We start from the raw sequence: 14,122 nt of genomic DNA on the forward strand, positions 1-14,122 counted from the left end.
TGACGCACCACACCAACCACACCACACGCATGCACAGAAGCATGCATGCACGCACAGTTGCTGAACTTGCTGGGCAGGAGTCGTATCAGAGCAGCGTTCAGAAGTTCTCCTTGTTGAAGGTGAAGCCAAAGTGTTCACACTGGGCTTTGATGATCTTGGCAAGAGCAGGAGCTCCACAGTAAAATACATGGACCTTTCCTTTGTTTTCCTCAGAGACCTTCTGGAACACCTGGCAAACCAACACACCGACACATTACACACATTACAACTGGACACAGAAGATATGGGGAACCATTTAACTACTAGTACAGGAAATCTATGGAAAATACAGGATCAACCTCTAACTAATTGCAAAAAAACCAAACTCAGCTGATTTCGCATCTTCAATATATCCTGAATAACAGAAAAAGAGTTGCCTGGAATTGTCTGAGGGGAAAGTGTTGAAAATGGCCTGTACAGTATGGCCACCATTGACATCCTATTATAAGGCAATATTTTCTAGATTTCCTTATGCTTTAAGTAGCATGTGACATATCAAACTAGGGGGTTTTCATGGTGCTGAATAAAAACACTCATTGGGCTAAATTTGGCCATAGCAACTTGCCCAAAAGTGCTGACATCATCACATTTTGGTTTTAGTTTGATATGTCACATGCTACTTAAAGCATAAGGAAATTTAGAAAATATTGCCTTATAATAGGATGTCAATGGTGGCCATACTGTACAGGCCATTTTCAACACTTTCCCCTCAGACAATTCCAGGCAACTTTCTTTCTGTTATTCAGGATATATTGAAGATGCAAAATCAGCTGAGTTTTTTTTTTTTGCAATTAGATTGAGGTCAAATTACATTATTACTGGACTATACTGTACACTTCATTCTAAATCACCAGGCAGGCACTTCAGCAAAGACAAAATAAAATTAGACTCATGCAACCAAATAATGATCGTGTCTGTCGCAATGTGGTCTGTATACCTTGCCCCACTCAGGTCGTCCTGGCTGCGTTCGGGTCCGCAGGCCCGTGATTGAGTCTCTCTTCTCCTTCTTGGCCAGCAGGTCTAGTGCCATCTGTAAGCCGATGGCCTTCATGTCGTTCTTGCTGAGAGCGGATGTCATGTACATATGCATCTCTAGAAAACGGCCTGGACACAGAAGAGTTATTTAGCCGTAGGGGCCATTTTTTATAGAAATATATTTATAGCCGTTAGTAGAAAGTAGGGCTGTCCCTGACTAAGGATTTTTATAGTCGACTAGGATTCGACTAGGATTGTCATTAGTCGACTATTAGTCGACTAATGGGGGGGGGGGGGGGGGGGTTGATTAAAGTATCATTTTGTTATATATACTAAAGCTAAAGCATAGGTCAAAGTATTTTCTCCCTCTCTCTCTCTCTCTCTCTCTCTCTCTCTCTCTCTCTCTCTCTCTCTCTCTCTCTCTCTCTCACTGTATTTCTATGTTTATGTCTCGTACCCTCAGGCTCTTCATCAGCTTGGTCCATCTCCAGTCTAGTCAGCAGACTGACAAACCATTCAAATGATTTCTGGTCTCTGTTGATCCAGATGAAGTCCACCTGCAAAACACATGCAATCCCGTCTCAGTCTAATGTGAAAATAATGTCACCTAGGTGGGGGAAAAAAAGAACATAACATATTTTTCACTAAGCCAGCTTGAAAATAATACAATGATTAATACATAGAAATTCTAATGTCAATAAGTCTACTAAAAGGGTCCATACAATTATACAAGGTACACAAGGTACAAAGAATAGACAAAAGAAACACGACAGGCTGGTCGTTAAAAGGATTTAAAATAAATAGTGCAAAACTTAACCCCCAGGCACCAGTGCACCCATAGTCTGGATGTACAGGTGCTTTTTCTTCTGTAATATAATTCAAAAAGTAAAACTTTCATATTGTAGATTCATTGCGCATAAAGTGAAAAAATTAAATAGGCCTATTTAAAACCTTTTTTTGTTTATGGCAAAAACAACTAAAAAAACCATGTGACCATCTGAAAAGTATTTTAATTTATGCACTAAATACTTGTTCTGGGCTAATTTAAACTAATTTCATCAATGGGGCGTGGCATGGAGGTGATAAGCCTGTGGCACTGTTGAGGTGTAATGGAAGCCCAGATTTGCTTTGATAGCAGCTTTAAACTAATTGATATTGTTGAATCTAGTGTCTCATCACACCTTCCTCTTGATGTGGCTAGATTTAGCATGTTTGGGTGAACTTACTTTACGAAGTTTCATCTCACTGTCTTTAATATTTTCACACCAGGAGTAGTTACAGTTGGGACAGTTCTGCTTTCTCTGCCGATATCTCAACAAAACAGAACAAACAGAACACATAGAAAACACAACAAGCTTTACAAGCTAGTAGTAGTTGTCTCCACCAGGCCGAAGGCATGGGGAGATGTTTTGCACTCCGTCCGTGTGTGTGTGTGTGTCCTTCCGTCCGTCTGTTACCAGCTAATCTCCGGCACCGTTAACCCGGTCGATGCCAAACTTTGCACACACACTCCCTGGATGCCAACGATGAACCTCTGCCCCACATTTTCCAGAACGGCCTGTTATAGCGCCACCATGAGGCAGCTTTTCACATTTTTTACCTAAAACTGCACCGATCTGCGTGAAACGTTGCATGCACACTCCCTAGAGGCCAAGGACAAACCTTTGACCTGCATTTTCCGCATCTGCCTTTTATAGCGCCACCAGGAGGCCGACTTTTGTAAAACAAATTTTTTGATATTACTCCTCCAGATTCTGTCCAAAAAACTCACACATCGTTACACAGTATCTCTATGGTCATGTGCTCAAGTCGGATCTGTCCGATATTTCATATTCCATCGTAATTGGCTATAATTGGCTTTCAAAGTTTGCAAGATTGCCCCGTTTGGAACAAAAGCCTCAAATCATGAACATTTTCTTACTAGGCTGAGGAATATATCCCACCCTTTTCACATTGGCCTGTTATAGCGCCACCAACAGGTTGATTTTTGCAAAACACATTTTTGGAACAAAATGCAAAATGCCTCAAATCATCCAATTGCCATCAAAGGCGTATGAAGAAATGGCACCCTTTTCACATTGGCCTATTATAGCGCCACCAGGAGGCCACAACCTGACCTGTCCTGGTGGAGACCTGTGCCCCGAGGGGCACTTTTTCTAGTTTCATATCAGATTGTTTTACAGGAGCAAAACAAAGCTTTACTGGATAGATTGTCCATGTATACCTAGTCCTTAGTGAGTCTGTTTGTTAGCTAGCTTGAGAGTGAATGGGACGATTTTCAGGAAACATGGAAGGAATGATCAATCAGGTTCCCTGGACAGATGGTTAACTTTTGGGTAAAAACCCAAACGCCCTGAAGAAATGGATACAACCACTCCCTGTTTAATACTTTTGACCTCGTAGATCTGATATTGTGCTATTTGTATTGCAAGTTTTATAAATTATTTTTGAATCGACGATGTTTCGAAAAGCTCAATATATAAACAAAATCTGCAAAGCAACTATAGTAGCTAAAGCTGTCAAATAATTGCAGTGGACTAAAAGGTGCAATATTTACCTCTGAGTTGTATAATATATAAAAAATACTCAAAGTAAAAGTACCTCTCTTTCTCTCCCCAGTGTGTTTTGATGTGTGTCAGAGTATTACCGGTACATGATGCTTTGTAGAATGGAGGCAAATGGAGTGATTCCAATTCCAGCTCCAATCAGAACAGCGTGTTCAGATGCAAAAATCTGCCTGGTGGGAGTCCCATAAGGACCATCTACATGACACTGACACACACGCACAAGCGCACACACACACGCACGCACACACACATACACACACACACGATTATAGTCCTTCTATAAAAACATAACACAACACACAAAACACCCAATTTAAATATTAATTTCCAAATATTTCCAGCATTTCCAAATGCAGCAAATTCTCAGCATGATAGTCATGCGTTTTGATTATTGCATCTCAGGTCTGGATCAGGCCATAATATCTGATCATCAGACATGTTTGCTCTTGCCAGGCAACATGGGAAAAATGCCCTTGTGTGCTCTAGTCAGTCAACCATGGATAGACTCCAGAGACACATTACCACAGGCGTCCTTCCAGGTGGTTTTGCTGGTTTGCGGAACTTGCGGTTATACACTCTCCACTGCCATTCTGAGAAACATTCCTCAGTCACATTCAGAAATGAGGTATATACATACAGTATATATATACATTATATATTGTATATATATATATATATCCATCCATCTTCAACCGCTTATCCGTAGTCGGGTCGCGGGGGCAACAGCTCCACCAGAGTGCTCCAGACTTCCCTCTCCAGAGCAACATTAGTGACTTCCTCCTGGGGGATTCCGAGACGTTCCAAGGCCAGTGAGTCGATGTGTTTCCTCCAACTGCGCCTTGGTCTGCCCCGGGGTCTCCTCCCAGTGGGACGTGTGTCGAGGACCTCCCTAGGGAGGCGCCCGAGAGGCATCCTAACCCGAACCACCTCAGCTGACTCCTTTCACATATATATATATATATATATATATATACACACACAGTATATACAGTATAGCTAACGATCACTTACACACTATAGCAGGGTTCGTCTGCTACAGTAGCATAATGAATGTGGATGAACGTGAGTGATGATGAAAGTTGTATGAACTCACCTTTATGTTGCAGAAGCGAGTGTTCTCCTTCTCCCCCAGCTTCACAGAAACCTACAGAGAATCAGCTTGTTACTTTGATTTGAAAGGAGAACAGGAATCTTGGACCAGTTGATGTTTTTTAACCCATTTTGACCTGAGATCAGATTCTAAAAATGTCTTCTACATCCTGACAGTTTTCTGAAAAAGCTATGTTTCTATGTCAGTCGTCAGTCATTTCAAATAAATAGCAGACCTACATGCTCCGAGCTTGTAGATCTGCTATTTTTCAATAGCTAAAGCATAACATAATGCTAACACCAAAAGGGGTTCCCGCCCAGATGATGAATAAAAGCGAATCCATGCCCTTGTGTACATGGAGCTAGGAACGTAGCTGTGTGTATGTGTGTGTTTGTATTTGAGCTATTCCACCTGACCTCTTTGAGTGGGGGTCCCTCTCCTCTCTCTGCCTGGCCCAGATGTTCTGACGGGGGCCCCTGGGGGCCCTGCAGAGCTGGTCCAGGATCCAGAGGGGTTCTGGAGCCATTCTGACGGTACATTGTGAGTTCGACAGCCTTGTCCTCGTTGTACGCTACTGTCCCATTGCTGTTGGTTGGCCCAAACAATTCTTCCTGTCAAAAGACAACGAACAAATATGTCATCAGGAGGATAAATGGACTGGAAAAGATGATTATGTTATTGTGGGATGGAAGTTTGACTTACAGTATAAAGTATACAGACGAACAGGATGAGATTAAGAAGATGGATGTGTGTGTGTGTGTGTGTGTGTGTGTGTGTGCGTGCGTGCGTGCGTGCGTGCGTGCGTGCGTGCGTGCGTGCGTGCGTGCGTGCGTGCGTGCGTGCGTGCGTGCTTGCGTGCGTGCGTGCGTGCGTGCGTGCGTGCGTGCGTGCGTGCGTGCGTGCGTGCGTGCGTGCGTGCGTGCGTGAGAGAGAGAGACCTGTGCTTTCAGCTGTCTTCTATTCCGCAAGCTGTTTGCTAGCCTCTTGCTGCTGACTGTCTGACTGTCTGGCTGTCTGAAGAATTCAAACAAACGGTTTGTCCACTGACCCATAGAACGGATGTGCAGCCACAGAGTCTCTGTAAAGGACACAAGAGCTATGTTGACTAAACTATACATCAAACATATACTGTATACAGTACACTATTTATGGTCACTTTTTACACTACAGTATGTTAACTTTTAAAATGAACAGTGTTTACCAATAAACAATAGACGGTCAACTTATTAGGAATAGATGATACACTATTTTAACATATAAATTATACACTATTTTAAATTATACATTATGTTAACTTATAAATAGTACACAATGCAAATGCATAGATGTGTGTGAGTGTGTTAAATTATAAAGGGTACACTAGGTTACATTCTGATCTACTCTGATCTTGTATTTTGTAAGTCACTTTGGATAAAAGTGAGCCTAAAAAATGGAATCATGTAGGATCTACATGGGATTTACTCCAAAAACACAGACAGATAGAGAGACACAAAGAGCGACCTCCTACAAAGAAATGCCGGAAGAAAGACTAAATTGTAATTTATAAAATAACTTATGCACTGTTTGTTACCTGGCTGTTCTGGGGCACTGCTGATAGTGAATGGATGCCACTCGTACTTGGCGATGTCAGGAATGTTTATGTAGAGATAATCTCCAGGTTTAAAATGGAAAAACTGAGGCCGTTTAATCACCAGGTGAGTCACCTGTAGAGAAACGGAAAGATGTACTCACACCCACACCAAATGACATCGGTGATCGCAAACATTTACAGGGTTTAAGATATTTAAGAGATATGGAGCCGGCCAGCAACTCTACATCTGACCTCAAACCCTTAGGGATCTCCATATATGGGAGCTGACCTATGTTCTGACATTCATTATGTTGATCTTACCCCACCCGTCCTTCCTGTTCTGACATTCCAAATGTTGATCTGACCTCATCAAACCCTATGTACACTCAAGACACGCTCCATATGGCCAGTACAGAATTCATTCCATATGTTGATCTGACCCCCCCAAGATAAAGCGCCAGTGCTCGCCCAGCAGTCTGCTGTCACCCAGGTGGATGCGTGCATGTCGCTTCTGCCCTTTTGGGGCGAGGTCGCTTCTCGCCCTCAGGGCGTCTTACTGGTATTTGAATATCATTAAAGATGTGAGAGATGGTGAATTACTTCAACTTGAGTTTGAATCATTGCCCACACCACAGATTGCTATTTAACCTCAATAAAGTGAGCAAATTAATTTCAAATTAAGTTAAGGTGGTGCAAACCCTGCCTAAAAACTTGATTTCAATTTACAAAGGAATCCAATGCAACATACCTCCTTTTTCTACATCTCTCCACATTCCTGAGATATGACCGATTATGTACAAAAAATGTAATTTATATTTTGTATTGATTCTTTTTACATTTTGACAGCATGTACAGTACATTGCTCATAGTGTCTTCTGTCCCAATATTAGGTCAGCATGTAGTATGCCAGAATAAATATAAATTCAAATCAGTACCAGAAGAATAACTAAAAACATTAAAATAAGAAACAGTTAAAGAAAAACAGACAGGAAAAAAATATATATATAGTTGACCAAGATAATAACAAAAATAACATCAGAGAGAAAGAAAAAAAAACTAGATAAAGTGCCCCTCAGGGCACAGGTCTCCACCAGGGCAGGTCAGGTTGTGGCCTTCTGGTGGCGCTATAATAGGCCAATGTGAAAAGGGTGCAATTGGATGATTTGAGGCATTTTGTTCCAAAAATGTGTTTTGCAAAAATCCACCTGTTGGTGGCGCTATAACAGGCCAATGTGAAAAGGGTTCTAGAGTTAGGGGTAGGATGTCGGACTATTGCATGTCGGACTGTTACACCCAAATCTTTTGTATCCATTTTTGGGGGGTTAAACCATATATTGATTCACAGGACAGGTGTAGATAGATACCTTGGAAGGCAGTAGGTTGACCTCCACAATGTAGAGACCTCCCATGTGAGAAATTGTGATTCCTACAATCTTCTCCAGTATGAAGGCCACGCCTGGAACAACAAACCACTTCCAGAAGTTGGCACAGTGGACCACCAGCAGAGCCCAGACCAACACATAGGCCAGGTGTGACCAGTAGAATATCTGTAGGTACAGAAACTTGCAGTAAATAGGCCGACATTGGTAATGCAATTTTGCTTTCCTCTATTCATAGTATTCTCTCTCTTTTTTCTTCTTCTTATTCTTCTTCTTTTTTTTTGTAAAGATTCTTATCCCAAGATATTGTAAGCCCTTTTTCACTCGGTGCCAATTGGCTAAACTGTAATCCTTCAGTGCATGAGGAGTGAGCAGGCCATTTCTTGCAACCAGGTCCATTCCCCTCCATCAGGCTGCGCCACCATACTTCATAGCTTGTTTGCCCAACAATGCCACCACATTGGCCATGGTACCATTAAAGGACCACTTCACCACTTTTCAACCTATCTTCATATAATAGGTCCTCACTAATAATCATGAAAAAATGGTGCAATTTTTTTCTACTCTGTCTGTGTCTCATAGGAGGGCTGTGGGCAGTTCAGAAACCGTCTTCCAGTGACATCATCGATGGGGAATACAAGCTAATAGAAACTGCAGGCTTTGTAGTCCTGAAAAGTTGCAATGCGAAAATGTAAGCCATCGTTCTCACGATAATGAAAATCTAAATATTTTTGTAAAAAAAAATGTTAAAAAAAAATCTGCCTAATGATGATGTCACTGGAAGACGGTTTCTAAACTGCCCACAACCCTCCTATGAGACACAGACTGAGTAGAACAAAATCGTGCCATTTTTTAATGATTATTAGTGAGGACCTATTATATGAAGATAGGTTGAAAAGTGGTGAAGTGGTCCTTTAACAAAATAAAATCACTTACGGCATCTTTAAAATCTGCAACCTGCTAACATATGAGAAGATTCCTGTTATCTCCATTTTCTCTACATCTTTGCGGAATGTTAGGATATTTTAATATGGGTTCAATCCAATTCCACCTGTCCACCTCACTCAGAGGTGGAATGGACCTGAATGACAATTGAATGAGTTCATGTCAATCAGGGTCAGCCCACTACCTCAAAATGTCCGCTGCGGCGCACAAAGGTGCTGGAGCAAAACACCATCAGGCCAATCATGACCTGTAGTATGACACCCGTGATAGAAGCTGTGCCCACGACCCATCCAACACCAGGCCGCGTAGTTAACAGATATTCCCAAAAACTGTAGTCAGTTGTCTCTGAAAGATTGACTGTACAAGAAACAGAGACAGAGTGAGAGAAAGAGAGAGACAAAAACAGACGGAGGGGAGAGAAAACTGGTGTCATAGAATGTAACAACCAACATAAATGATTATCATACCCCATAAGGCATATTTGAAGCTATTTTGGCTGTGTTTGTGTGTTAATTAATTTCACATCCTTCTTTAATATGAATGGATGGTTGAATATATTGTGTATAGTATATCTGCATACAATTTACAATTTACAATTTAGGCATTTAGCAGACGCTCTTAATCCAGAGCGACTTACATTAAGCAATAACAAAAGCATGGCATACATCACATATATAAAAAGTAGTTATCATGAATCATGCGTAAACTAAGAACGTAACAGTGGAGTATCTATGTAAACTATACATACTATGCTATATAATATATTATACATGTGTACTATAAAGTGCTATGACTACATAAAGTGCAGTTCTAGAGCTGTCTACGTAACAAGCTATAAGTCTGTTTAAAATACTATCTAAGTCTACATAGTGTGCTATCTAAGGGGCTAGGCTAGGGCAAGTGCTACGGGCCATGGTGGAGTCTGAAGAGGTGGGTTTTCAGACTACGGCGGAAGATTGGGAGTGAGGCTGATAGTGAGTGAGGATAGTGAGTGAGGCTGATGTGCATGAGTGCATGATAGTGTGTGTGTGGGTGTGTGGGTGTGTGTGTGTGTGTGTGTGTGCGCGCGTGCGTGTGCGTGCGTGCGTGCGCGCGCGCGTGTGTGTGTGTGTGTGTGTGTGTGTGTGTGGTGTGTGTGTGTGTGTGTGTGTGCGTGCGTGCGTGCGTGTGTGCGTGCGGCTCTCTCTCTCTCTGTGTTAAAGTTACTATTGTAAACTGCTTGTGTTTATTTGTTGTGACTGAGAGGCCTGCAGATTGCAAGAATGCCCAAGCCAAGAGCTAAGACATTGGCTAAATTCTGTTCAGTGTCTGTGATAATTGGCCGTCACCACATATATGGAGGAAACGATGCATCTTGTATTCTGAAACACTTGTTGAGTTTCCCAAGTTTTTCCCAAATTTCTTGTTAAATGTGAATTGTGTGTGTGTGTGTGTGTGTGTGTGTGTGTATGTGTGTGTGTGTGTGTGTGTGTGTGTGTGTGTGTGTGTGTGTGTGTGTGTGTGTGTGTGTGTGTGTGTGTGTGTGTGTGTGTGTGTGTGTGTGTTTACAGTATGTGTACATGCAGTGGTTCCCAAAGTGGGGTCCTTGAGGGAGTTCCATGGGGTCCCCAGCTGAATGATATAGTTAGTTAGACAACTATCATTCAGCTGGGGACTCCCTGGAACCCCCTGGAACTATCATTCAGCTGGGGACCCCCATTTGTACACTCTCAGAGTTAAATTAACATTGATTTTATAATATAAATTGGGGGTCCCAGAGATAGAAATGCCATTAAATGGGGATCATGCATGTCAAACTGAGGGTCCTTGAAATTAAACGGGTTGAGAATCACTGCTAGAGCTATAAAAATCTTCTCTTATGGGGGTCCCTGGCATGTCTTTTCAAATGGGGGTCCGCGGGGCTAATTAGTGCCAATTTGGGGGTCCTTGACGTGAAAAAGTTTGGGAACCACTGGTGTACAGTATGTGTGCATGTACCGTACCAAAGTTGAAGGTGTGTGCGGTGGTGTGTAACAGTGTGAAGCAGAGAATAGCGTAGCCGACAATCTGATGCAGTAAGATATTCTGGTCCAGTGGGAAAATCCTCACTACCCAGGTCGTCCTCAACCAAGTTATGCAGCGACGCAGCATCAACACCTATGGGCACACGCACGCACGCACGCACACATGGAAACAGGGATTAACTAGATACTGTAAAGTGCCCCTGGGGGCACAGGTCTCCACCAGGCCAGGTCAGGTTGTGGCCTCCTGGTGGCGCTATAATAGGCCAATGTGAAAAGGGTGCCATTTCTTCTTGTACGCCTTGGATGGCGATTGGATGATTTGAGGCATTTTGTTCCAAAAATGTGTTTTGCAAAAATCCATCTGTTGGTGGCGCTATATGTGAAAAGGGTGGGATATATTCCTCAGCCTAGTAGGAAAGCCTGTGAAAGATTTCACGTAAATTACACGCTACGTTCCTGATTTGAGGCTTTTTGTTCAAAACGGGCCAATCCTGTAAACTTTGAAAGCCAATGTTAGCCAATTAGGATGGCAAAATGTGTTTTACAAAAGTCTGCCTCCTGGTGGCGCTATAACAGGCCGTTCTGGAAAATGTGTGACAGAGGTTCATTGTTGGCATCCAGGGAGTATGTGTGTAAAATTTGGCATCGACCAGGTTAAGTGCCGGAGATTAGCCGGTAACAGACGGATGTCATACGCACACACGGACGGAGTGCAAAACATACTCTCTCCCCATTCCTTCGGCCTGGTGGAGACAATAATCGTCTTTCAATCAAATTAAATAAATATACCTAGTCTAAAGCCTGATTTAAAGTAGACAAGAGAGTAGCCCGAGTTTGTAGGTCAGCTATATTCTTGGCCAATCTTGGTGCACCACACCACTGCACGACAGAGCATAAATTAGGCTCGCTTAAGTATTTAGTCATGATACAGTAGTTATTAGTCATGTCAAAGTCTTTTTGTTTTCTCAAAGTCTTGAGTGTCAAAGACTCACCACGATGAAAGTACAGTTGAAGTTGAGACACTGTCCAAAGCCCTTGGCGATCATGTACCATAGTCCACCCTCTTGTTGATGCTGCCAGATGGCAAAAGTAAAGAGCGTCAGGTTGAGGCAGACGTACGCGCACAAGAACAACAGTTTTCGGGTGTTGTTGTGCCAATAGGCTGGAGTCAGGTAGCGAGGAGTCTGTCTTTTCTTCTGCTCCGATTGTGGGGGCTTCAACCAGTTGGCAGCACTGCAGTGAGAGGGGGCGAAAGAGTCAGTATTATGTGTGTCTTAAGTACCAGGTCTTATTACTTAACTTAAGACCTGGAGGCGTGATCAATGCCATTTGGCTATTCTGAGTGGCCAAACAGCATTGACCACGCCTCCAGGTCTTAAGTTAAGTCATAAGACCTGGTACTTAACACACGCATAATACTGCCCTCAGAGAGTCAGAGAAGGTGAGAAGAAATCCACATACAATACAACAGGGTGTGTAAACGTATAAAGGAGCAATTCTACAGTATGAAAGTTAATTCAAATCTAAACAGATTGTATTTATTATTAGTATTGTTCGGGGTCAGACCTTATGGTGAGGTTCTCCATGACTTCAGGGAAGGTCTCCAGTTCAGCTTTCAGTTCCTCGAAGGTAATGGAGCCGCTGTTGTCCTTATCGGCTGACTCAAACAAAGCGAGGGTCAGGTCATCCAGTTTCTCCTCTGGCAGAGAGATGGCACTCTCACGCAGACACGACTTAAGCACTGTCCTCAGCTCATCTGGATCAATAGAACCACTTCCTGCACACACCAAAAAAAAACAGCCTGAATCCATCTGTCATTATATCAGAGTCTGACAATAAGTTCAAAGTCAGCTGTCACATGATTTCACCCTATACTTCTAAACCTATACCCACAATCTAGAACCTAACCTTGACCCAGAGTCCTCTTGATTGATTGATTGATAGATAGCCCATTTTGGGCGGGAACCCCTTTTGGTGTTAGCATTATGTTATGCTTTAGCTATTGAAAAATAGCAGATCTACAAGCTCATAGTGCGCCACCGAGTGGCGCGCTACGAGCTTGTAGGTCTGCTATTTTTGAAAAATCGAAGAACGACATTTTTAGAATCTGATCTCAGGTCAAAATGGGTTAATAATCTATAATAGTCCTGTCATGTCATTGTTCTGAAGTGCCGTTGTTCCGAAGTACTTCGGACTATATGGTGAGTCCCACGGGTCGGGTCAAGTCGCAATCATTCTGAGAAACAAAGGTTGTGTGGTGGACTGGCTGGTGGTGTCTTACCGTCCACATCATACACTTGGAATAGAAAGTGTAGTTTGTCCGTCTCACTGCCATGGATGAGCAGGTCCATAGCTTTGAGAAGTTCATCCAGACTGATTGAGCTGCTGCCGTCTGAGTCAAACAATGCAAAGAAACGCTCTGCAAAGAAAGACTGCAGAGCACTTTACATTAGAATTCGTTTTAAGACATATACCTGCACGTGACTCAGTATCATCACGTGCAGACCCACACACACACAAGCACATATACATGCACGCACCACGCACGCACACGCGCGCAGACATGTTTCAAACCTCCTTCAATGACATCATTATCTAGGTGGCATGTTGACAATATCTATTCAGGCACATTGTAAATACTGTACTAGTAATGATAACACAAAACAGGAATGCATGTATTTCCTATAATCCATAACAAGACAGAACACACGCACAACACACACACACACACACACACACACACACACACACACACACACGCACACACACACACACACACGCACACACACACACACACACACACACACACACACACACACACACACACACACACACACACACACACAATCTGTCATAGCTGTGTTGGGACGTAGCTTGTGTATAATTCATTGCTAGCTACCTCTTTGACATTGAGTGCTCTTTTAAACTCATCCAGGTCGATCTCTTTATCGTCTCCTGCAATGCTTTCAAACTGCTTGGTGACCCACTCCAACCAGCGAGCATCCTCCTCTAGAGTCATGGCAACCTGTGAATACAAAACACTTGGCTGGGCAGTGCATGGTTACCCAAGTAGAGTGGGTGGGTGGTGTACACTTGGTCAATCTGGACATTTATGTAATGTGTTTTCACCCCTGCATGTCCGTGTGTGTTTCTGTTTGTCTGTCGGTTTGTGAGTTATCCATAGAGTTTTCATTTTTCGCGCAGACGAAATGAAAGCCTGGGTATCGAGGCTATCCATAGAGTAAGATTTCGATGGAAGTTGCTCAGTGGCGTTTTGAAGCACCCGGAAGACGGAAGTACAATTATAACTCAATGGCTCGAGTGAGCGGAAGTTAAGCCCGGACCTCAAAGCCCGAACCTCAAACCCAAGCCCCCAGTAAGGCTATCCAACGTTGAAGCTGCCACTATACCTACTGGCGAAATGTGGAATTGCAGCACTTTCATGGGGCGTGGACGGACGTTCATGACGTCACGTGCGTAAGCCCGGACCTCAAATTTGAGGTCCGGGGCTATAGGCTAGGCTAAACTTCCGCTCGCTCGAGCCATTGAGTTAT

At 43.0% G+C, this 14,122-nt stretch overlaps 1 protein-coding gene across 1 annotated transcript; it reads right to left on the bottom strand.

Annotated features, from left to right (window-relative positions):
* Positions 1–97: 97 nt before the first annotated feature.
* nox5 (NADPH oxidase, EF-hand calcium binding domain 5) lies at positions 98–13,587 on the bottom strand (the record flags this gene model as incomplete). The annotated part of the gene is made up of 16 exons (XM_079502381.1): positions 98–229; positions 977–1,143; positions 1,472–1,571; positions 2,241–2,325; positions 3,662–3,786; positions 4,675–4,725; positions 5,088–5,282; positions 5,610–5,749; positions 6,242–6,374; positions 7,606–7,788; positions 8,750–8,922; positions 10,548–10,701; positions 11,561–11,801; positions 12,135–12,345; positions 12,850–13,000; positions 13,468–13,587. The coding sequence occupies 16 exons, from the start codon at positions 13,585–13,587 to the stop codon at positions 98–100; spliced, it is 2,361 nt and encodes a 786-aa protein (XP_079358507.1).
* Positions 13,588–14,122: the final 535 nt, after the last annotated feature.

This window comes from Electrona antarctica (assembly GCF_951216825.1).
Source record: "Electrona antarctica genome assembly, chromosome: 5".
Classification (NCBI taxonomy): Eukaryota; Metazoa; Chordata; class Actinopteri; order Myctophiformes; family Myctophidae; genus Electrona; species Electrona antarctica.